The sequence below is a fragment of the Pinus tabuliformis genome, chromosome 6 (assembly GCF_031772625.1).
Source record: "Pinus tabuliformis cultivar Carrire ecotype Pingquan chromosome 6, CPIR1, whole genome shotgun sequence".
NCBI lineage: Eukaryota > Viridiplantae > Streptophyta > Pinopsida > Pinales > Pinaceae > Pinus > Pinus tabuliformis.
Genome location: NC_142292.1, coordinates 503,332,323 through 503,356,868, shown reverse-complemented (window position 1 = coordinate 503,356,868; position 24,546 = coordinate 503,332,323). Strand labels below are relative to the sequence as shown.

The window sequence follows — 24,546 nt, the reverse complement described above, 5'->3', positions numbered from 1 at the left end:
ATATTAGTAGGCCCCAAACATTAAATGAAAACACCTGATAAAAGAAATGGTTAGTGTGCATTTTGATAGATTACCCAACTTCCTTCGAGAAGTATGCTACATGGGAGAGAGAACTGACTAGAGCATAGGTGGAGAACTCTAAAGCAAATCTATCTATGGATCATCATGGTGTTGTTGATTATCTTGTTGCCTAATTGGGACAAAAATTTTCTCCTAGGGGTTCTCCACTCCAACAATGCCTATGTTTGCCAAAATATGCCCAATTGCCAAATAACTTGATTAACTGGAAAATCAGATATGTTAGCCTTCTTAAGATGTGTTCTTCAGTAAACTTTCAGATCTGAAATATTAATTACAGTCAATGTTTTTAAAACCGGAATCGGTGACCGGACCGGTCCACCTAATGAACCGGTTTACCGACCGGAACCGGTCTAACCGGGATTGGTTTGGTCTAAACGAACCGGTTTTAATAAAATACATTAAATAATTAATTTTTAATGAAACAAAACTATTTTTAAGATGTAAAACCATGATTCCAAGCCAATAGAGACAAAATATGCAAAGTTTGCTCATTTATATACCATGTAAAGGTGAATATATCAAAATGGCACCGAGTGCAATACATATCATCAACAAAATAGCAAAATACATAAGAAATGAGGCTCTAAATGGCCTATAAAGTCCAAAAACAATGCTGCAAGCTATGAGGCCATTGGCCTACTACAAGTCTACAATGTACACATGATCAATCATCAAGTTCATCACCACTACTAGACACAAGATCATCATCAGGAGCTACATAGACATCATCTGGTTCAGAGTCTGAGGATGCCTCAGCCTGATCTGCAACCTCAGTATCAATGCCACCAATGACAATAGAAGTGGACCTAATGGAAGCATGAGTTTGTCGACCTGCATGACTAGTGCCTTCCATTGGTTCTTTGCCTTTCCTTGATGCCGCTATTGATCCTGGTTCTGATGCCACCACATAATCTGCTTCATCCCCTGCCAAAGCCATGTCGATATCAAAATCAGCCTCAAACATAGGTTCTTCAGTCTCCTCCACCCATTCTGATGTTGGATCAATATCGTCCAACACAATGGGATCTAGATCAGGAGTTTTTCTCATCATTTGGAGCTCTAATTGCATTTATTGTTTACCCCCAAACCATGAAATCCTGAAAACCATTAAGTCTGCTGAATTTTGAGTGAAATCTAAAATTCTAGTTTCTCCATATGAAATCCAATGAGGTCGAAACCACTCTCAAACATCCTGAGTCATTTCATGGTAATGTTAAAAATTTAAGTAAAAGGATGAAAATGAAAATTAAAGGAAATGTCACTTTTACTTTAAGAATTTAACATTACCATTAATTGCCAACATTGTTAGGGTTGAAACACCCTTAGTTCCCCCCGAAAACCCCTCAAACACAGTCAAAAATATGCTTTTTCAACTTTATGGTGGGTGTGCCTAAAACCGGCCGGTTCCGTCCTAAACCGGCCGGTTTTCACCGGTTAGGGCAAAAAATTGGAGAAATCAGCATTTAAACCGGGTTTTTTGGCCGGTTTAGACCGGCGGGCTTGCTAACCGGCCGGTTAGACCGGTAACCGGTTTTTAAAAACGGTTTTTAAAACACTGATTACAGTGGCCTTCTTAAGATGTATTCTTCAGTAAATTTTCAGATCTGAAATATTAATTACAGTAGTGAATAACCACAGATCAGCGAGCTAATGATGCCAAGAATAAATAACCAATCTGCCCAAAAATAGCAAAAAATTCACTAATACTTGAAAAATTCAGTTTTTAGGGCTTTTCGAGAGTATGACTCAGCAAATTTCAGCACTGATATGTTTATTACCGCAGTAAACTAGTGACAGATCAGCAAGCTAGCAATACTAAAGATAATGCCTGAAATGCTCAAAAATAGTAAAATTTTGCTGAAAACTGAAAATTCAAAATTTTTTACCACTATTAAGTGTATGCTTCAGAAAGTTTCAGATCTGAATTTTTCAGTTAGGGCGGATATATATATAAGGTAGCTCCAGCCCAGTGAATGTGCCAGTTGCAGGGTCAGAAGCATAGGCAGTCAAGGTTGCAGGTGAATAAGTGCGTTAAGGTTATCCCCTAGTGGTAGATATCTTGTGGTGAATCGACTTAAACCAGGACTGGTTAAGCAAATGGAACTGGAATTATAACGGATGAGTAAATTCCAGCAATCTTAAAAGTTAGATCTAGGCTAGATTTAAAGTGCTCAAGTGGCCAAAATTCATAAAAAAATGAAAATTTTGTTAGTTTAAACGATTTTGACCACATAGCATGTGATTTTAGGGCTAAATTCTTACTAATTTAGAGGTCAAACCCTAGGCCCAAGGCCTTGAAGATTCCTTGGTCAAAATTTGTTGAAACTTTGGGATCAGGTTGCCACTTGAAAAATAGAATTTTTGAGTTTCAAAACCTACAAAACCATCAATTATTCAGTCCAAAACTTCAAACCTAAGGTTTAGGGCAAACTAGGACAGAAAATGGCCAAGAAAAGCCAATGCTAGGCCAAAGAAGCCCAGTGTTGGGGGATAAAGAGACCTAGATGATAGATCGGGGGTAGAAAAGGCAAGAGGAGGCTGGAAAATGCAACGCTGGAGGAGGAAAGCCCAGAAAGGCTTAACATTGGGGTTTAGGAAGCAAATTAGGGCCAAAAAGAGGATGGCCTGCATAAAGGGCAGTCATTTGGGCAAGAGGAGGTCAGTCGCATGGCCTAGGGCCCACGGCCAGGTCTTCTGAGGCCCCAAACCCCCAACGTTGGGCTAGGAAAGGGAGGTCGAGAGTTCTAGGGGCTACACCCACCCTAAAAGGGGCAGAAAAAGATGATGCAAGGCCTCTGGGGCTGACGCAGGCCAAGGAGGGAAGACATTGGGCCTATAGGAGATGGATCTAGGCTCGGGAGGCTTGGAAAAGTGAAACCCTTGTCTTGAAAAACAAATCTTCCTTGGATCTGAATTTTTTTGAAAAAATAACTATAATGGGTAGCCCTGCAAAATTTTTAAAGGCTAGATATTACCCTCAAGGGCCTAAATCTAGCTCTTCCTTCACTTGATCCCTTGATTCAACCTGCAAAAATAAAAAACAAAACACCCAAACCTCAAATATATTGAAAAATACTTAAAATCTGAAAACCTAAGTTAGAAAAAATAATTTACAAATTAGACCTAGAAATTTATTTACAAGATTTACAAATATACAAGGATTTTGAAAATTTTAAATTTTTGAGAAATTATTTTTTATGGAATTTTTTTCTTTGAAAAATGACTAGAAATGCTTCAGAAAATTTATGTTGACTATAGCTTTGGCGAAGATTTAATCCACCATATAAAAACTAAGGATCCAAGCAAAATGATCCTTGCCCACAGTCTGTGAACTTGGAGGCCAAGAATTGAGTACCTGCAAACACTATATATTATCTCAAAATAATCACATAAAGCACAACACAGGAAGCTTGCAGTCAATACATACCATAGATCAACGAACAAGAACACCTCGAGTTACACCCCAAAGTCTTTTATTATTGCAGAAAAAATAGTTCCCAACGAGACAATAGTTTACAAAAAATACTTCAGCAGCGATATTTTAGCCAGAGATCAAGATGCTAGAGACTCAAATGACTCTAAATTTATAGATAAATCCTCCAAATGGAAAAATAACGGCTAGTTTCTTAGATCCTTGTCGAAATAATCTTGGTTGTTGATAAACACTTCAAGATCTTTTAATCTTGGCCGTTGATAAACACTTCAAGATCTTTTAATCTTGGTCCTTTAATTTTTATTTTTTGAGGAATTTTCAAATTTACCATTTAATTCCATTTTAATTAGCTTAAAATTAATTATTTTGAGTTAATTTTTAAAAAAATTGACTTTGACTTAACCACCAAGGTCCAAGGATCCAAATTTTCTTGAAATATACAATATTCTTTTGGTGGAAGACCTTTAAAATTTGACTCTTTTAAGACCCATGAATTTTTCCACTTGTAGAATTTATTTTCTTAAAACAATTTAAATTTTACACTAATTAATTAATTTTCTAGCTTACGATTTAATTTTATTTTGCCAGAAAATAAATTAATTTACACGAGGGGATTTAATTATTTTTCACCCCCTCTAATACATAAGATTTTTCATTTACAAGACTCACAGAGGGAATACACATTTGGCTTAAACCCTCAAGACACACAACCCATCTGTGACACAATATGATCTAGTAAACCAAGTGATTTGTAATAAAATAATTAAGCTAACTAAGCTTAAATTATTCCCAAACCACTTTTACATTAGACTCGACTAAAAACACTAGGACTCGCCTAATAATTCGAAAATAAATTTCATCCTAACTTTGGGGTTTAAACTAGAGGGAAAAAACACTTCTGATTAGCCTTGTCTAGAAACATAGGTAATCAGCGAGGTTAAAAAACCTCCTAGGATGGAATTTGTCATCAAAATTATAAGCTTCCCTGGGTTGTTACATAGACACAAGGCTTTACTAAGATCATTTACATTACATAACTTGCAGAAAGGGATAACCATGACACATGGACTGTTGATATGTGATCCGATCTTTGTTGAAAAAATTGGTACCTCGCTTCCCTGGAGCTTTGGCAATTTGAGTGTAACATCTAGCTCCATATGGGGACACGTTGCTTCCAAGAAGTAACGTGAGAATCCTAGAATCCTACATCCAAGGAGACAGAAGTCCATCAAATAGATATCCATTCAACATCGAAATCATCATGCATATATAGAAAATATCGCTGGAATAGAAAAATCTACTCTAATAAACTGAAATATAAAAAACATAATATAAAATGACATGAAATAAAAGGGATTAGGGTTAGAGATGTGCTCTAGCCATGAAAATTGGTGGAGAGACTAAAACACATGAGATCTCCAAGACCCAGAAATCGTTTTGGAAAATTCCATCCGGATGAAGAGTTATTAAAATAATTAATATTTTTAATGAGTTCCTAAGACTAAACTTAGGAAAATAAAAATATTAATGGGTATTAATAAAGATAAGAATGAGAAGCTTCTAAAAGATGAAGATAAAGTCTATTTTAATCTTAGCCATTGATTAGGGACTTAATCTCGACCGTTGATTCATCAACAGGAAAAGTATAAGAAAAGGCTTGAGGGTCAGTTGGAGATATGCTGAGGGAGACTAGTCAGTTCGATTTCTAGAGCGGGGCTTGCTAAGAAATTCGAACTAGAAGACTGGCTTGCAGCAAGAGGTTGCGAGTATGTAACAGAGAGGCAGAGACAGTACTAGAGGATCAGCGCAGAGATCAAAGAGGCAGACGCAGAGGCAGCTGGACTACGCAGTGACTGGAGGGCCTGCGTGGGTGACACAGAGAGGCCAAGTGTTGACGCAGAGAGGCAGAGCGCTGACGCAAAGGATCTAGGAGTTGCACAGAGACTAGCTGGACTGACGCTGAGCCTAATGGAAGTGTCGGAGGATTTATCTCTGTTGGGTGAGCCAATTTGGCACCCTAGTTGTACTCAAGAAAAGCTAATTAATAAAATCCTCCTCTGTTGCACCGGTTTTCCCGCATTGGGTTTTTCCAGAGACAATTGTCCAAAAATAAATGTGTTGATGTGTTTGATTCTTGGGCATGTATTTGTTTCTGTATAATGGTGTGATATCTGCAGTAGAATTTATTTTAATATTTACTGAAGGGATTTCGTAAATAACTTTTTGGAAAATAAGTAGGTAAAATAAATCAGTTGCTATAGTAATAGAATTTTCACACTATACAATAGGATGCCCATGGCATCAGATGTCATCAGTGAGGAACAATCTCACGCATTTGTCTGCTGACTGGTAGATCACTTGGCCCCTTTTTGAAGTTTGACCCTGTTAGGTCGGTGTGACTGCTCATCACTGCGTTACATATCTCTATCAATCTGAAATCTTCTTCTTTTTCTACTTGGCGGAGGGGATGGGTGGTGGAAAAAGTGACATATCTCTAATTCAAAATGAGGCGGATGCTCCTGTGGCATAACCTGTTCACCATTTTCCAACTTCTTTGGAACTTCTACGTGGTACCTTCTTTTTACCTCTTTGTACAATCTGACCATTCCACCTGTTGTTGCGGGGATAGAGGCATAAGATAAGTCCATCTAAATAGACCCACCTAAATCAGCGACAAAATTCCTTGAAAGAAGCATTCCCCATACATCTGGCACATCAATGATTGCGATATCTATGGTGATGATTCTATATGGGTAATCAGCGAATGAGACTTGTAGATCTTTAACAACACCAAGGACTTCAACTTTCCTAGAATCCATTGAACAAATGTTATGATATGGTCTAGAAATTCTTAAGTTTAATTGTTCCATGACCTTCTAGGTCATAACATTTGTAGATGCACCAGAATCCAACATACAATTGTGAAGTGATTTGTCATTTATGTCCAAACTCAGAAAGAATGGTTGATGATACTCATTTGTCATAGAGCAATTGATATCTTTTAATTTAATCTCTTCGTCTTAAGAGTTACCAATATTGCCCTATTGAGCCATACCCAAAGCCCTGAAGAAAGATGCTTGCTAAAATGGAATCTTTAAAAGTTCAAGTACTGGGACAAACATCTTAATGCTATTTATCCATGCGGCACAATCCACGTTTAAACTAGATTTGTATCTTTTAGCGGGAACTTGCTTATTTTGACTTTGACTTTTTCCCTTCCTTTGATATGTATAGCCCTTATTCTTTGCAAGTTCTAGAACTTGTTCCTGAGTTGGTTTCTCACCATATGTCTGAGTAATGGGGTCCCTTTCTTCACCGAAGGTGTTTATTGCGAAGGCTGAAGAAATCATATTGGTGCATTGGCTTTCGCTTGACTCACCTTGACTTGCATTATTATATTGTTGATCTCTGCTTTCCTCTAAGATCCTTTTAGCAAAGGCACATGTGTTTTCTTCATGAAAATTGTCACAAGGTCTGCAGAAGGGAATAGACTCATCAACCATGTTGGTAGACTCAAGCGATGTAGGAGGCCTTTGATCGTTTGAGGGATTCTTTCTTGGCCATTAATTGTTGTTGTTACCCCTGTTAGTATTCTGAGGAGGCACGTTCTGCATTTGCATCTTGGTATTCCTTTCCATCTGTATTAGTTGATTATGCATCACTTATTTGCTTGACATGCTTAATTTCCATTTCTTTAACCAATCAGATTAATTCCTTTACTGTTTCTGACTCTTCTTTAACTTTAATAGGACCTCTTTCATAACCAAGGATTTCTGATTTTCCTAAAGCCTTTTTATCCTTCTCTAACTCTTCAATTGTATTTTAGGCATCAGCTAAAGTGACAGGGTGACCCCGTCTTATTTCATACTGCACTTCTACATGATAATCCTCAAGGTATGTTTATAAGATTGTCTTGTCAAGAGGCTTATAATCCTAAGTCATATCCTTTAACAGTTTGTTGAACCTCTGGTTAAATTCTACCAATGTTTCATTTTCTTTCTTCTTAATGGTATTGAATTCCTTTACCAAGTATTTTCCTTCCCTCCTATCCCCATATTTGTCTCTAAATGCGTTGAGGAGGGTTCAGAGAGTCAAAGGAATTATCGGCCTTGTCGTGAAACCAGTCAAGTACATTACCTTCCAATGATAAGACAAATAATTTCATCCTGACATCTTCATGATTATAGTCCGTAGAATGAGCATATCTCTGGAGGAACACAGTGAACTTCTTTATATGTTCTTCAACGTTGACAACATTATTTCCTTCAAAGATTGGCAATCTGTTCATAGTTGACTCATTTGGTAGATCATGTGGATACCCCTGGATGTTGGTGAAGTTGCAAGGCCCATAGAAGTCACCCATGATATCTTGATTTGGAGGATTGATGAAAAGCAGATGGAGGTCAAGGAGAGCTTCATGTCCGAGAAAATTTAAACGATCTCTAGAATGTAACTTGTTTAACTGAGCTCTTAGAACCTTTTCAGGATCAGGAGCGAGGTTAACCAGGCTACCAGGATTCCTTCTAGAGTATGTTCTAGTGAATGGATGAATAAGTGGAGTTACCACCCAAACAAGAAACCAACCTAAATGTCCAGGTGCTAAATGTGAGAATGAACAAGATGAGAGGATCGGTGAAAGGAAAAACAATAAGGTGATGAGAAGATGAAGAATGATGAGAGAAAGGTGCCAAAAGATGTGGCGCTGATGGGAAAATGAATGGAAATATGGAGTATGATTAGAAGATTATGAGAAATTGTCCTAAAGCCAAGGTCCAATAAATTGGTCCCCGACAATGGCACCAAAAAATGTTGTCGCCCAGATTGTACAAGCACCGCAACAACGCTAAGGATGGGGGTTGTCACTCTGATCCCCGCCCACTCCTTTCTAGTTGTCTCCCACAAGCAGACTATGGGGGGTAGTCCCTATGAAATGAGGTGAAGAAAAACAAGTTGGAAACCAACTTGTTTGGGAGACACGGATGAGTGGCCTAACCACTTTGTTAAATTTAAGCAAGATTATAAGTTAGATTAGATTTTGAAGTATGAGACCAGTGCCTTAATGGAGTCACAAATTCTTACTTATAGTAAATTGGAACCAAATGACCAGATGAACACCCGCTGCTTTGAGATGATTGACTAACCTATATGATATGCAAATCCTAGGACCAATGTGAGATGCAGTGATCTTGGTTAATTTTAATTATATATCTGGTCTAAGTGTAACCTTCCCTTAACTATTTTGAAGTTGGGCTCCAAGGTAGGTTGTGGGAAGGAGGCCAACAGGAAGCAAGCTAGGGCCTGATTAACAATACCTTCTATTGTGCTCCTATCACCTAATGTCTCTGGCGTTGTAGAGACTATGGCTTTGACCACTGCAAAGTCATCGTGTTAACCACCAAAGAGTTGTTGAGGCCTCTCAAGCTAGATGAGAAGGGGTGCACTATATGTCTATCAACCTAGCTTATGCTAGGAGGTAAATTATCAATGCAAGCTAGATCTAGGATGTTTGTGCAAGAGATTTAACAATGCGATTATCTTGGGTTAAGATTGTTTATGTTACTTAAGTACTTATTGTGAATTTGTCTTAAAGAAAGAGTACTTAACAATATTAAGATACAATCTTAAACAAGATAGATGTTGAAAGATACAAGTGCAATCTTCAAGAAATTTCCACAAGATGTTTAACCAATTAAACCAACTTATCCACTTATCAATCAAGATGTCAATCACAGTTATCAAAGATGTAAAACAAGATTACACGTGATCTTATTACTCAATGCCCAAAAGATATGAAACTAGATTCACAAGATGCCAATATTCCCAAGAGATTTATCACCAGGTTTGACTTATGATTTAAGTGCTTATAGTGAGTGAGCTTGTTAGATGTGAAGCATGAATTCTTATAACATATAAACTCACAAAAGACAAACAATATTAGCCACTTTCACAATATAAATGCTAGGAACAAGTAACCAAACATAAGGTTATGAAGATACTTAGGCACTTTTATGTTCCTATGATCTTTTTATGAGCAGCAAGTGACTTTTACGAGAGGGATAAACAATTTATGACAGCAGTAAATAAGTTATGACAACGATAAGTAAATGTCAATCCAACAATGCCTATGCTTGCCAAAATATGCCCAATTGCCAAGTAACTTGATTAACTGAAAAATCAGATATGTTAGCCTTCTTAAGATGTATTCTTCAGTAAATTTTCAGATCTGAAATATTACTTATAGCAGTGAATAACCACAGATCAACAAGCTAATGATGTCAAGAATAAATGACCAGTCTGCCCAAAAATAGCAAAAATGCCCTGATACTTGAAAAAATCAATTTTTAGGGTTTTTCGAGAGTATGACTCAGCAAATTTCAGAACTGATATGTTTATTACAGCAGTGAACAAATGACGGATCAGCGAGCTAGCGATACTAAAGATAATGCCCAAAAATAGTAAAATTTTGCTGGAAACTGAAAATTCAAAATTTGTGACACCTATTATAAAGTGTATGCTTCAGAAATTTACAAATCTGAATTTTTCAGTTATGGAGTAAATTATAACAAGCTTAAGAGTTAAATCTAGGCTAGATCTAGAGTGCCCAAGTGGCCAAAATTCATTAAAAAAAAATGAAAAATTTGTAAGTTTAAACAATTTTGACCATGTAGCATGTGATTTTAGGGCTAAATTCTTACTGATTTAATTGTTGTAATAAAACAGAGATAAACTAGAGTTTATAGGTCAAACCCTAGGCCCAAGGCCTTGAAGATTCCTTGGTCAAAATTTGTTGAAACTTTGGGATCAAGTTGCCACCTGAAAAATAGAATTTTTGAGCTTCAAAACCTACAAAACCACCAAGTATTCAGTCCAAAACTTCAAATCTAAGGTTTAGGGCAAACTGGGGCAGAAAATGGCCAAGAAAAACCAACGCTAGGTCAAGGAAGCCCAAGGTTGGGTGACAAAGGGGCCTAGATGATAGATCGGGGGCAGAAAAGGCAAGAGGAGGCTGGAAAAATGGAACGCTGGAAGAGGAAAGCCCGGAAAGGCTTGATGTTGGGGTTTAGGAAGCAAATCAAGGCCAAAAAGAAGACGGTTTGCCTAAAGGGTAGTCGTTTGGGCAAGAGGAGGGCTACCGTATGGCCTAGGGCTCACGACTAGGCCCTTTGAGGCCCTAAACCCCCAGCGTTGGGATAGGAAAGGGAAGTCGAGGCCTCTAGGGGCTACGACGACACGGCCTGTCCTAAAAGGGGCAAAAAAAGATGACGCAAGGCCTCTGGGGCTAACGCAGGCCAAGGAGGGAGTACGTTGGGCCTATAGGAGCTGGATCTAGGTCTGGGAGGATTGGAAAAGTGAAACCCTTGTCTTGAAAAAAAATCTTCCTTAGATCTGAATTTTGCTGAAAAAATTGCAGTGGGTAGCTCTGCAAAATCTTTAGGAGGCTAGATCTTACCCTCAAGGGCCTAGATCTAGCTCTTCCTTCACTTGATCCCTTGATCCAACCTGCAAAAATAAAAATAAAAACACCCAAACCCCAAATATATACAAAAATACTTAAAACCCCAAAACCCAAGTTAGAAAAAATAATTTACAAATTAGATCTAGAAATTTATTTACAAGATTTACAAATATATAAGGGTTTTGAAATTTTGAAATTTTAGAGAAATTATTTTTTATGGAGTTTTTTCCTTTGAAGGATGACTAGAAATGCTTCAGAAAATTTATGCTCACTATAGCCTCAGCGAAGATTTAATCCACCATATAAAAACTAAGGATCCAACCAAAATGATCCTTGCCCACAGTGGGTGAACTTGGAGACCAAGTATTGAGTACCTGTAAACACTATGTATTATCTCAAAATAATCACATACATCACAACATAGGAAGCCCGTAGTCGATACATACCATAGATCAACGAACAAGAACACCTCAAGTTGCACCCCAAAGTCTATTATTATAGCAGAAAAAATAGTTCCCAGTGGAACAATAGTTTACAAAAAATGCTTTAGCAGCAATATTCGAGAAAGAATTAAGGTGCTAGAGACTCAAACGACTCTCTAATTTATAGATAAATCCTCCCAAAGGAAAAATAATGGGTAATTCTTTCGATCCTTGTCAAAATAATCTTAGCCGTTGATAAACACTTCAAAATATTTTAATCTTGGCCCTTGATTTTTCATTTTTTGAGGAATTTTCGAATTTACCATTTTATTTAGCTCAAAATTAATTATTTTGAGCTAATTTCTCAAAAAATTGACTTTGACTTAACCACCAAGCTCCAAGGGTCCAAATTTTCTTGAAATATACAATGTTCCCTTGGTGGAAGACCTTTACAAATTGACTCTTTTAAGACCCACAAATTTTTCCATTTGGGGAATTTATTTTCCTAAAAAAATTTAAATTTTACTCTAATTAATTAATTTTCTGGCTTAGGATTTAATTTATTTTGCCAGAAAAATTAATTAATTTACACAGGAGGGGATTTAATTATTTTTCCAACCCTCTAATACATAAGATTTTTCATTTACAAGACTCAAAGAGGAAATACACGTTTGGCTTAGACCCTCAAGACACACAACCCATCTACAACACAATATGATCTAGTTAACCAAGTGATATGTCATAAAATAATTAAGCCAACTAACTTAAATTATTCCCAAACCACTATTACATCAAACTCGACTAAAAACACTAGGACTCACCTAATAATTTGACAATAAATTTCACCCTAACTTTGGGGTTTAAGCTGGAGGAAAAAAACTCTCCTGATTAGCCATGTCTAAAAACACAAATAATCAGCGAGGTTAAAAACCTCTTAGGATGGAATTCGTCAACAAAATTATAGGCTTACCTAGTTTGTTACATAGACACAAGGTTTTACTAAGATCATTTACATTACATAATTTACATAATGGGATAACCATGACACATTGACTGTTGATACGTGATCCGATCTTTATTGAAAAAATTGGTACTTCCGCTTCCCTAGAACTTTGGCAATTTGAGTGCAACAGGGCCAATTCTCAAATGGAAAAGTATGATATCAATATTGGATTGAATGACCTAAAGAAGTCATGGAAGGCCACTAGATGTACACTATTATTCAATGGTTGGACAAATGGGAAGTGTAGCTCCCACCTCCTCGTACATTGTTCCAAAGATAAATCTGTCCATCGACGTATGTTAAAGATGCAGCATTTCGTGTGAATTGTTGGATAGGTCTATCCAAGAGATTGGTGTACATGTAGTGCAAATAATAATAGATAATGCAACTAATTATGTGGCTATGTAAAGATGGTAATGGACAGCCACCACATAGTGTTCTGGACTCACGATGTTGAAATACATAGATATAGATATAGATATATAAGATGTCATTTTTGTACTAGTAGTCTAATTTTCAGTGCTTCATTTGACAGCTATCTGGGTTCAGTATCGACTTTGCTGCAACATTCGACATCCAATACATCATATATATCAGTTGTTTTTTTCCTGATTATGTGTCAATGTGTCTATTTGATGTTGTTGTTGGTTTACATTTTCAAACAGATGATTTTGTTTTGTATCTGTTAATGTTTGCCATGATTTGTCAGTTTTTTTCCTAAGTTTCCAATGTCCAAACCCCAGGTAATTTTTTGCCAATGCAAACTTTATTAGCAATGGCTTGCATAAGCACCCTAATGTGTGTGTGTGTATAGATGCACCCTTTACAAGACCATCCTCTATGACGCAAGTCTTAAACAACTCAAAGATAATGAGAAAAGATTATAAACAGGGCTTGTTTGAATTTAAAACTACAACATTCAATGTAACACTTCTGTAATCAGAAACGAATGAATTGTAAGTGTACCAGTTTTGGGATGAGAGGACAAATTACCTTGCTTGTCACAAGCATTTGATAACAACTTTATTATATTCTCCATCAATGTATACATATTAGCAAGGTCTCGCTGTCTTATGGTAGCATCTTCCAGGTTAGAAGATACACCACTGCTAGAATCAAATTTGAAATGAGCAAGCTCATTTAATAAAACAGCAATTTCGACCTTCGATATTTCCAACACAAGCAGAAAACACCTGCAAGAAAAAGAATTTCTTAAAACATCAGATGTACTTTCATTTGACAGTTATGCAAACTATAGCAGATTGAACAAGTACCTGTCCAAAGGAACTGTATTTTCATCTCCAGGTAAGTTCATTGGACCTATCAACCAGTCCTCTCCAAACATCTCCATCATCGATTTCGCGAGAGAAAGTGCCAGATGCTTTTTATCGGCAACTACGACATTAAATCAGAGGGAGAAATAACTATTTTCTGTCTGAAGAAAGGATATCAATCATATATTCAAAATTTCTTTTCTGCAAACCATCTTTCAATCTATTTTGTATGAAGAAGATTATACATTCAAAACTAAAGCAATAGGCAATAGATGCTACTGAATAAATACAATTTACATTTTTCTCCTACGATATTGAAAAGAAAACGAAGTATCCTCCTACAAACAATATACCAAGCAGGTTAAGGCACTTCCCTAATACAAAAATCTAGATACTGACTAGATCAACCATTGCTTTATACTCAACTTTAAAGCATAATAATATTGGAAAACAATGTTATGAATGTAAATAATTAATGATTAATAGTTAAACAATTATTAGTGTACTGGGGAGGCATGTCTAAAAAGACATGACCGTTCATGAAAGGGCACCTGCCTAAGTATATAAGCGGGCCCTCATTTGTAACAATCATATCTCATATCACTTGTATTCAAACACACACACACACACATATATATTATCCTATCATGGATGTCTTTATATTCCATTTATTTTGGATTACTTAACTAGTATACGAATTATGTTCGTTAAATTGGTATCAGAACAGATACCAATTATGTTCATTACATTGGTGTAAGAGCATATACACATTTCATGTTATGTCATCAATGCTCATCATGAATACAGTGACGTTGTACCAAATGTTATTCTTGTACTTCATATTAGTCTTGTATTTGATGTTATACATTTCTCGTAACACTTACTGTTAAGCTCAGTTACAATCACCTGTGTAACTAACTTGTACCCATCAAAGAATATTGAGGAATCACAATATCAAAATTTCAATTTTATAAGATGGCATTCAGTCTTGAACAGTCCCTTCTCTATAAATGCACATTTATTCTGCTTGCATACAACTTTAATCTCCTAATGTAAGTTCACTTCCTTTCTCCAAGCAGTTCCTGTGTCTAGTTTCTATATTTAGTATTTAAAGAACCCCTACTATTTTATCCTCCTTATTGCCCCATTTGTGCTGTACCAATTATATCTGAGCCTCATGGTCCATATACTCACTTCAAGGTTATTTCAAGTTAAGGTGAGTCACAATCAGCTGCATTACTGACTTGTAACCATCACTAAAACCATGAGGGATGTCACAAGAGTCCCTCTCAAATTGAGAACATGGCAGTCAGCCCTGAATAGTCCTTTCTCTATAACAAAATGTTTATTCTCCTTGTACATAAAACCTTGGTCGCCTAATACAAAATCAGTTCATTTTCCTATGCAAGTTCCTATGTTCAGTTTCAGTCCTTGTCGAGTCCCAACTATTGCATCCATCATCTAGCTTCATCTTGATATGGGCAAGGTGGCACAGTACATTGGAGACTACTGATTGAAGGTGGAGTGCAAGAGACCAGTCCGATAAATGCTCAGAAATTCACTAACTACAGGAAAAGTATACACTTGATATTTTTTATCATATAATATTTATACAATTACAAGAGAGAGATCAAGTCTGACCAGATACCTTTGAAACAAAGAAACAAAAATTATTTTGCAACCTACTGATGGAGAGCCATTAATAGTTACAACAGAATGGTGGTTTCAAGGTTTGTCTTCATTGCTGGCAGTTAACAATTCTCAAGCTGTGTGTTGCCATCCTTTGAGCTGTTGGCGTGCACTCTCCAATGCTGGATGCTATGCTTCAAGACTGCACCCTCGATGTCCATATTACACTGGACTATATCAATTGATATCTGAGCACTGCACTCCAGTATTCTCTGTTCATATTTGTGGTGGTTTTCTTGTGTCTTTTATTATCACAAAATCTAGCACCTCAGTGCAAAGCCTTTCACAAGGGATAAGACAAGTGCAGCATGGAAGTATTATGGTTTACCACTGTCGCCTCGGTATTCATTTCCCTCATTTTAGTGAAGGATGAGATCCAACAAAAGGGGGGCTTCACTAGTAATTCAACAAATCGTACAGCGAGATGTGATCAAGTCCAGAGCCTCCTATATTAGTTACTGAATATACCACCATTAACCTTTAAGTATTCAAAGTAAGGCAAGGTGATTTAATCAGAGCAATTTCCAGATTTATGTGAGTGAAGTAACCAAGACAATTAGTAATATGTATCAAGTGAAGATAGGCCAAATGGGTATGTCCAACACTATAAATAAAAGAAAAATATATGGCTGTGTTATGAATGTAAATAATTAATGATTGATAGTTAAACAATGATTAGTGTACTAAGGAGGCATGTCTCAAAAGACATGACCGTGTGAAAATTCGGTGATCCCGAATCCTACTGCAATAACTGATTAAATTTCTAGTGTTACACAGTAAACATCGAAATAAAATCTACTGCAGCCTTCACAACATAAAATACTGCGGAAACAGGTACTGAGCAAGAAGGAAATAGCACACACACAATTGACACCATTGTTTTTGGATAATGTCCTTGGAAAAACCCAATGTGGGAAAACCGGTGCAGCAGCTGAGGGTTTTAATTATTATGCAGTAGTTTCTGAATACAATCTTTGGATGCCTTACTGGCTATCTGATACAGAGAATCTGACTGGTAGAGAAATTAGTGAGAAATACCTCACACTATCACTGGCGATTCGACACTGATCCAATCACTGAATGGCTGGCCCCAAACTGCCTCTGCGCAATCATTGCACTGCTCTACTGTAACGATCAAAAGTCGTATATGCAGCGGAAATATTAAAATACTTCGTAGACAAAGACATCCATCATAGGATAGTAATTGTAAAATCTATATTGTATTAAGAATTGATGTAGAATGATTACAAATGAGAATGAGGACCCTCTATATATAGACAGGTAAGTACCCTTTCACGAACAGGGATGTCTCTAGGACATGCCTTTTCATTATTAACTAACTAACCATTATTTAATTTACTTATTATTTATTATTATATTTATATTATTATGATTATTATTTATTATCTATTTTTACATAATTTATGTTCATAACATTGCCTTCCCCTTAAAAAAGCTTTGTCCTCAAAGCCTGTTGATGAAAGGACTTGAACTCTTATCTGCTGTGAATGTCTTCTCTTCTCGAGACGGTCATCGATACAAGTTTATATGATCCTTGGAGTGATATATAAAATTGCCGCACTAAGAACAGATCAAACCATCCTAGATTGATCTTCTCTGTAATCAAATTTTGTGATGAATCGTTATCGTGGGGCTGGATTCTGCAAACTTCAGTGTTCTTGGAAACATAAACTTGTCGTTTATTTTCTGAGTGATACTGGTACGTAGATTGATGGGAAAGTTTGCTCTTGTGATTCGGATGTCGATACATAGTTCCTTTGGTTGGACTTCCCCTTATCATGTTAGTGGTTGATTCCTTATTTTCTTCAAGCGTTGTTGTTGTTGAGTTGGCGACTAAATCACCACTTGGAATGTTTGTAGTTTGAACGGCAACCTCTGAGTATGTCTTTACTTCAGTAGGATTTGGATTTGCCTGAACTGCGAGATTAGTGGAATCGATGTTTGTTTATTCTTCCCCAACTTGGACTACTACATCTAGAGATTTCGGTGCTTCTTTTGCGACAATTTCTTCGAACCTATTCGTCAATGATTTATTATCGTCCTTAAGTTTTTTAATTTGATTGAGCAGATTTTGGTTATGATTTTTGAGACGTAAGCATTCCTCATTTTCTAAGTGAACTTTATTTTGGCCTTCAAGCTTCTCGTCTTTTAAACACTTGATTTGTTCTAATAAATTTGTGTTAAGGTCTTTTAAGCATAAATTTTCCTTTTCTTTCTTTGATAGACTTTTGTTGAATTTTTTATCACAACTTTCTTTTTCTTGTTCTAACTTGTGCTTCTTACTTTTACACTTTTTGATTTCTGCAAGAGGTTTCTCATTGCGGTTCCTTAGATGCCAAATTTCTTCGTTGCTTTCTATTGATTTTTCATGAAACTGATCTTGGAGATCTTTATATTTCTTTTTCGATGCTTCATTCTTTTTTTGGCTCTCCAGGCATAGGGAATCCAACATTCGCCCGACGAATAGGGGAGATTGGCATCACTGAATTCAACCACAACATAAACTGTTGTGTAAGCCGCCTCCACTACTCCTCGCGCTGTTCACTAGTACATCCATCTATAAAAATCCGTTGCGTAAAATTTGCAACAGGCATTCGCAAGATAAAAAAATGTCATCCAACTGTCATATCTGGAACTTCTGGATAGGTTGTGTCATCATTCGGGCACGCATGCAGACGAACACATGGTATATACGAAGACATCTTACCATCGGGACACCTTCCTTCTTTCCATCCATCGCGTTCAGCCTACTAAAAAATTTGTTTTCCGCGTTGTTGCTCCCCAGCGTTGGAATTCTGTTCCACGCGATCACAGTCACGATATCCTCCACATTGAAATTAAATGTTAGAAATTATAACGAACCACCAATTGGCTTGATTCATAACGTGGTCAATCAACATGCTCCCAAACGACAAGTCTCCGCGCAGCGTTTTGGATAGGATTTCAGGAGCATTGAATTCAAATTTAATCTTAATTTATATAGTTATAATATATGATTATATTGTGTCCGCCTGAGATAGCTCAAGTGGTGATGGCTATGGAATGAAGTCTCACCGAATCTTGTACTACCCTCCCCCCGTTGCAGGGTGAATAATGGACATGTAAAATCGAAAATGAGTCCTACCAAGCTTAACAAAAATAAAATATGACCATATCGTTTTATATATATTAAAAAAATAAATAAATAAAAATATTATTATTAAAAATATATATATAAAATAAAATTGTATTAAAAAAAATAGAGTTATTAAAAAAAATAGAGTTTAAAATTAAAATAAATTAATTAATTAAAAATTAAAAAATTAAAGTTATAAAAAAAAATATTAAAGTTATTAAAAAAAATTAGAGTTATTAAAAAAAATCGATAACCTTAGATTCAAGACAGTATTACCAAAGCGAATTATACAGGAAGAGGTGCCAATGGCGTCAGGTTACTTATGCCGAGATGACAAATGAGAATTGAAGGAAACTGCCGACAATAAGCTTTGAGGACAAAGCTTCTGAAGGAAGGGGCTATGTTATGAATATAATTCATAACAAGTAAATAAATAAAATGAATGTAAATATTAAATAATCAAATATTGATTAGGTTAAATAGTCATTAAGTTAAGTGAAAAGGCATGTCTAAAAAGACATGCCCAATCACGAAAGGACACCTGCTTAGGTATATATATGCAAGTCCTCATTGTAACATTCATCACTTGTACATTTTTATATATAATAAATTATTATTACAAATATCTCCTATGTATTTTTACATTCAAGCCAACAAGCTATCAGTTTTTATGTTTCATTGAGCGGATTCATAGATGCAGATTGGGCAGGTAGTTCAGTGGACAGGAAAAGTACCTCTGGGTACTGCTTCAGTGTTGGATCAGGGATGATCTCTTGGTGCAGCAGGAGGCAAAAGTCAATAGCACTGAGCTTAGCAAAAGCAGAATATATGGCAGCGATCATAGCTATGTGCAAACCCATATGGCTTAGGAAATTGCTGGTGAGTTTGTTCAGGGCGAAAATGGGAGCGACGAGTGTTTACTGTGATATCCAGAGTTGCATAAAATGCTCTAAGAATCCAGTATTTCATGATAGGTCGAAGCAAATTGATATTAGATGTCATTTTGTCAAGGATTATGTTCAACGTGGGGCAATCCAACTACAGTATGTCCCCACAGGAGATCAGGTGGCAAACATACTCACGAAAGCTCTAGGGAGAGCTAAGTTCATCCAGTTCAGGGAACAGATGGGTATGGTGAAGAACTCGATTTAGTAGCAGATGGATTCTCAGTTGCAGCAGTAGCAGATGAGAGGGAGTTGCAGTGCAGAGGTAGTAGTTGATAGCAATTCAGCAAGGTCAACAGCAGCACAGATGCAGCTCATATCAGAGTTGCGCAATAGTGATGGGCAAAGCAGCCAAACATTAGCACCGTAACAGGAGGTAAAGCAAGAGACAAAGTGTTGCTTCAGTAAGTCACAGCACTAGAACACTTCCTCGCTAAGAGGGAGTGTTGATTTTTGTAGCATCAGATGTGTTCTAGCTAGGAAATTTTGTGGAGGGGCTAGAATACATGTATTCTCCAAAACCAAGCAATCGTTTCTGGAAATTCCACCTAGAGACGACTTAATTAAAATAATTAACTTTTTTAAATGGTTCCCTAAGTCTAAACTTAGGAAATCTGGTTAATTAAAGGGTATTAATTAAGTCATGGTGAGAATCTTCTAGAAGAAAACATGGATTGACTTCTAGTTAATCTTAGTCATCGATTATGTTTTAATCTTGGCCATTGGTAATCCAACAGAAGATTATAAGAAGTCGATGGGTAGATGGAGGACACACCACAACAGATACTGAGTTGCTCAAGCAGATTGATTTTCTCAGTGGCTGAAGTCCAGCAAGAGAAAATAGAATTAGAGAGTGAGTTGCAAGTGGGAGAGAGAGGGCATCAACGTAGTCGGAGAGTGCGGGACAAATCTAGAGGAGGGACATAGGTCAGCGCAGCAAAAGGGTTGATGCAGGGCCCACACAGTGACTGTGCAAAGAGTGACGTAGAAGGGCCAGTGAAAGAGGCAGGAAGTCCTCTGTGTTGATTTGGGGTAGCACCAAATGTGCTCTAAGCCTCAAATTTTGCAGGGAGGCTTGGGCACATGCATTCCAAAGAACCCAGAAACGGTTTTTGGAAATTCCAACCAAAGACGATTATATTAAAATAATTAATATTTTTAATGAGACTTAGGAAAATTAAAATATTAATGGGTATTAATCTAATTGTGAGTGAATCCTCTAGATAAAGACGGAGATCAAGTCAAAACGATCTGAGCATTTGATTAGGAGTTAATCTAGGTTGTTGGTTGTCCAACGGAAAGATATAAGAAGGGGCTTGAGGGTCATTTGGAAAATACACCAAGAGAGATCAAGAAATCAATTTTCTGAAGTGAGAAGTTCTCAGGAGGAAAATTCGATTGAGGAGATTTCTTGCAGTTGAGGGGCAGGGATAGCAGCTTCCGGAGAGAGAGATTCTCAGCCAGAGAATCATCAGCAGAGAGAGGCAAAGAGTGATCCAGCAACTCTCACGCAGAGGCTGACGCTGGGCCAACAGGGCCATGCAGAGGCAGCGCAGAGGGAGAGAGAGAAAGTCGAAAATCAGAGCAGAGGGTCAGTTTCAACAGTCGGAAGTCGGGGTGTGAGACTGGGAGGCTGGGAGTAGTGACTCTGGGCTACTGATCAATTCCCCAATTGGATGACGTTGTGCCTAAGAGGGTTGATGCTAGGACAACGTAGAGGCAGCGTGGAGGCAGCGCAAAGATAGCGCAAAGCCTACCAGGGCACCTCATCCAGCAGTTAGATCAGTCAGGGCTTTTTCTCAGTGATTGTGTGAGGTAATCTCACAAAGCTTCTACCAGTATTTCTCTCTCTGTAACTAAATAACCCTGTGAGGTATTCAGCAATGTATTCAGATTTTGCTACTGCTTAATAATTATAAACCCTTAGAACTATTGCATCGGTTTTCCCGCATTGGGTTTTTCCAGGGACAATTGCCCAAAAATAATGGTGTCCTATGTGTTTGTATTTCCTTGCTCAGTTTCTATGTTTCAGAATCATATTTAATTTGGTGTAGGTTGCTTCAGTAATTTACTTCAATATTTCAAGAAGAAATTTGAAATAAGCTTGTAATGTAATTTACGATCTAGGTGAAGTAGATTCAGCTGGTTGGAGTAGGATTCCAAAGATTGTTAGATATAGGAATTTTCACACTCTTCGGGGTCAGAAAATCGTTGTCAAGTGTGAGAAAGTCACCAGTAAATTTCTCTCAGTCACTCTTCCTCTATTTTGTCCTATACAAAAATTATTGTTGAAGATTAATAAAAGAAACCCTCATTTGTTGCACTGGTTTTTCCACATTGGGTTTTTCCAAGGACAATTGTTCAAAAATAACTATCACTGTGGTTATATGTGCTAGTATTTTCCTTGTATTTATTTTCCACGGAATTTTATTTTTGAAGGCTAAAGTGTATGTATTTTGATCTAAGTTGCAGGAAACGCTGGAGAAGGGTCCATTTCCGGCCGGAAACGAAACGAACACAAGGAAACTCATACCATATGGCCGGGAAACGTGTTTCCGGCAGTAATGGCCCGTTTCTCGAGGAGGAAACGTGGCTAGTAAGACTGGAAACGGGTTTCCAGGTCGTACGACGGAGTTTCCTCTTCTAAATTGACTTTTTCTTGTATTTTTTCTTTTTATTTTTTCGCTTCTAATTTTTTTTTAGGTGACTAAAATATCTTCTGGATGCCTCTCAAGTTATAAAAAAGAGGATTTTTTTTAGTGGGGCAGCCTAATGTTCAAGCTTATGGCCCTAGTGTTGATATGCAGTTCATGGTAATGTCACTTTTACTTAAATTTTTAACATTACCATGAAATGACTCAGAATGTTTGAGAGTGGTTTCGCCCTCATTGGATTTCATATGGAGAAAGTAGAATTTTAGATCTCACTCAAAATCCAGCAGACTTATCTGTTTTTCAAGATTTCAGGATTGGGGGAATTGCAATGTTTCCATTGGATTTTGTCATGTACTAGGGTATGGAACTTGTATTTAATCAAGAGAACCAAGCCCTCTATGCAGGGGAGGCTCCCAATAATCAAGAGCACGTAGGATACTAGGGTATGGAACTTGTATTTAATCAAGAGCACTAAGGTCGTTCGAGTATGTAGGAGGAGACTCCCAATCAAGCACGAAACAAGAAATTAGAAATTTCTCTTGGCTGATTTTGGATATTGCTATTTTCATTATGTGATCATTCATGAGTAAATGTGATGTAAATTTAGAGACTTATAGTTTATGCATTGACAATTTAATCATAATGTAATAAATTAGAATGTATCATATATGCTTTATGATTGCACATATTTCTTAAATGTCCTAATATATATATTGTGTTTCCCCGTTTCCAAAATTTGGGGGGGGGTCACATTTCGTACCCGTGCCCATTTCGGAAACTCGTACCGTTTCCCCGTTTCGTGCAACTTAGATTTTGATATTTGTCGTAAAAAACTTGAAATAATTTGTTTAAGTAATTTAACAAATAGAAGAAATATTATTAGTTACTGCAGTAGGATTCGGGATCACCGAATTTTCACACAACCATGACCCTCCATGCCCTTTAATTAGAGATCATGGACCAATCAGGTGTTAATCCATCAACCATGACCCTCCATGCCCTTTAATTAGAGATCATGGACCAATCGGGCGTTAAGCCATGGATCAATAGCCATTAGTATCAAGGAGAATATGAGTTGTCAGATAACTCTATGTCTAAAAACATATTGTGACCATCGGACTACAATGCAACTACTGCATACTAAATAGACACACTCTTGCCTAAGAGATACATTAGACCAAGTTGAACTTAACTAACTCCTAAGTGTCTAAATATCCTAACATCCCCCCTTAAGAACAACTTGGAATAGGATTGAAGGATTTACAAAGGTGGCAAAATAGAAGGAAGGAGGCATTAGCACCTATCCCCCCTTAATGAAAAATTCTTGAACTCTTAACATAGATCAAAGTTTAGAAAACTTCACTTTTGTAAGAGACTTTGTGAAAATGTCTACAACTTGATCATCTGTAGGGCAAAAGTGCACTTCAATAACTCGATCATGAATGAGTTTTCTGATGAAGTGTATTTGTAGAATCTAGATCAATGTGTTTGTTGTGTTGATGTTGAACTGGATCTTTGGCGAGCTTGATGGCACGCTGATTGTTGCACCAAAGGGTGGTCAGATGTTGCTTTTGGAATCCAAACCCTGAAAGGATCTATCAAAGCCACAAAACTTCTTGACTTGCATTAACTGTTGCTCAGTACTCTCCTTTTGTTGAAGAAAGAGCAATAGTCTGATGCTTTTTACAAGCCCAAGTGACAAGTTTGGAACCAATAGTGAAAAGATAGCCTGCAGTAGACTTCCAATCATCAGGGTCACCAGCCCAATCTGAATTAGTTAAACCAACCAACAAAGGAATCCCAAATTGAATTGTATCCCAAATATATCAAAGTATCAATTTTGTTGTTTTCTAATGACTTTTATGTGGTGTTTGCGTAAATTGGGAAACAAGACCAACTGTAAAGGAAATATCAGGACGCGTACAAGTCAAATACAAGAGGCTACCAACTACCTGACGATACAAAGTGGCATCAACTTCGGGTGTAGTGCAAGTAACAATGGCTAGTTCACAATCTTCCATTTGAAAGTGGTGAAGAAGGTCAAAGGCATACTTAGATTGGGAAAGACAAATTCCTTCCTTGGTTTGCAATCCTTGGAGGCCAAGCAAGTAAAGCAAATATCCCAAGTCTGTCATTTCAAACTTCCTTTTAAGGCTTGAATTCACATGGGTTAAAAATTTAGAGTCACTACTAGTGAGGATAAGGTCATCAACAAAAAAAAAGGATTATGAGATTGCTTCCTACTTTCTTAGTGTAGACAATGGGGTCAAAAAGACATCTAGAGAAATTGGTCTCAAGAAGAAAGTTATCCATTTTAGCATACCAAGCTCGAGGAGCTTGTTTAAGACAATATGGAGATTTCTTAAGGTGGCAAACAAGGTTGGAGCCATTCTGAACAAAGCCAAGACGTTGTTCCATGTAGATTTCTTCTTGTAGATCCCCATGCAAGAAGAT

General features: G+C 37.0%; 1 protein-coding gene across 3 annotated transcripts in view; it reads right to left on the bottom strand.

Moving 5' to 3' along the window:
* LOC149259522 (neurochondrin family protein) overlaps nt 1–24,546 on the bottom strand; it is a 411,338-nt gene that overhangs the window by 263,297 nt on the left and 123,495 nt on the right. For all 3 annotated transcript variants that reach the window (XR_016257650.1, XM_089418637.1, XM_089418634.1), the window contains exons 8-9: nt 13,670–13,790; nt 13,389–13,588 (exon numbers count right to left, since the gene is read on the bottom strand). Coding sequence is in view for 2 of the 3 variants with exons in the window: in XM_089418637.1 (XP_089274763.1) it covers nt 13,389–13,588; nt 13,670–13,790 (321 nt within the window). In the remaining variant the exon portion in view is untranslated. The remainder of the gene's footprint in view (nt 1–13,388; nt 13,589–13,669; nt 13,791–24,546) is intronic.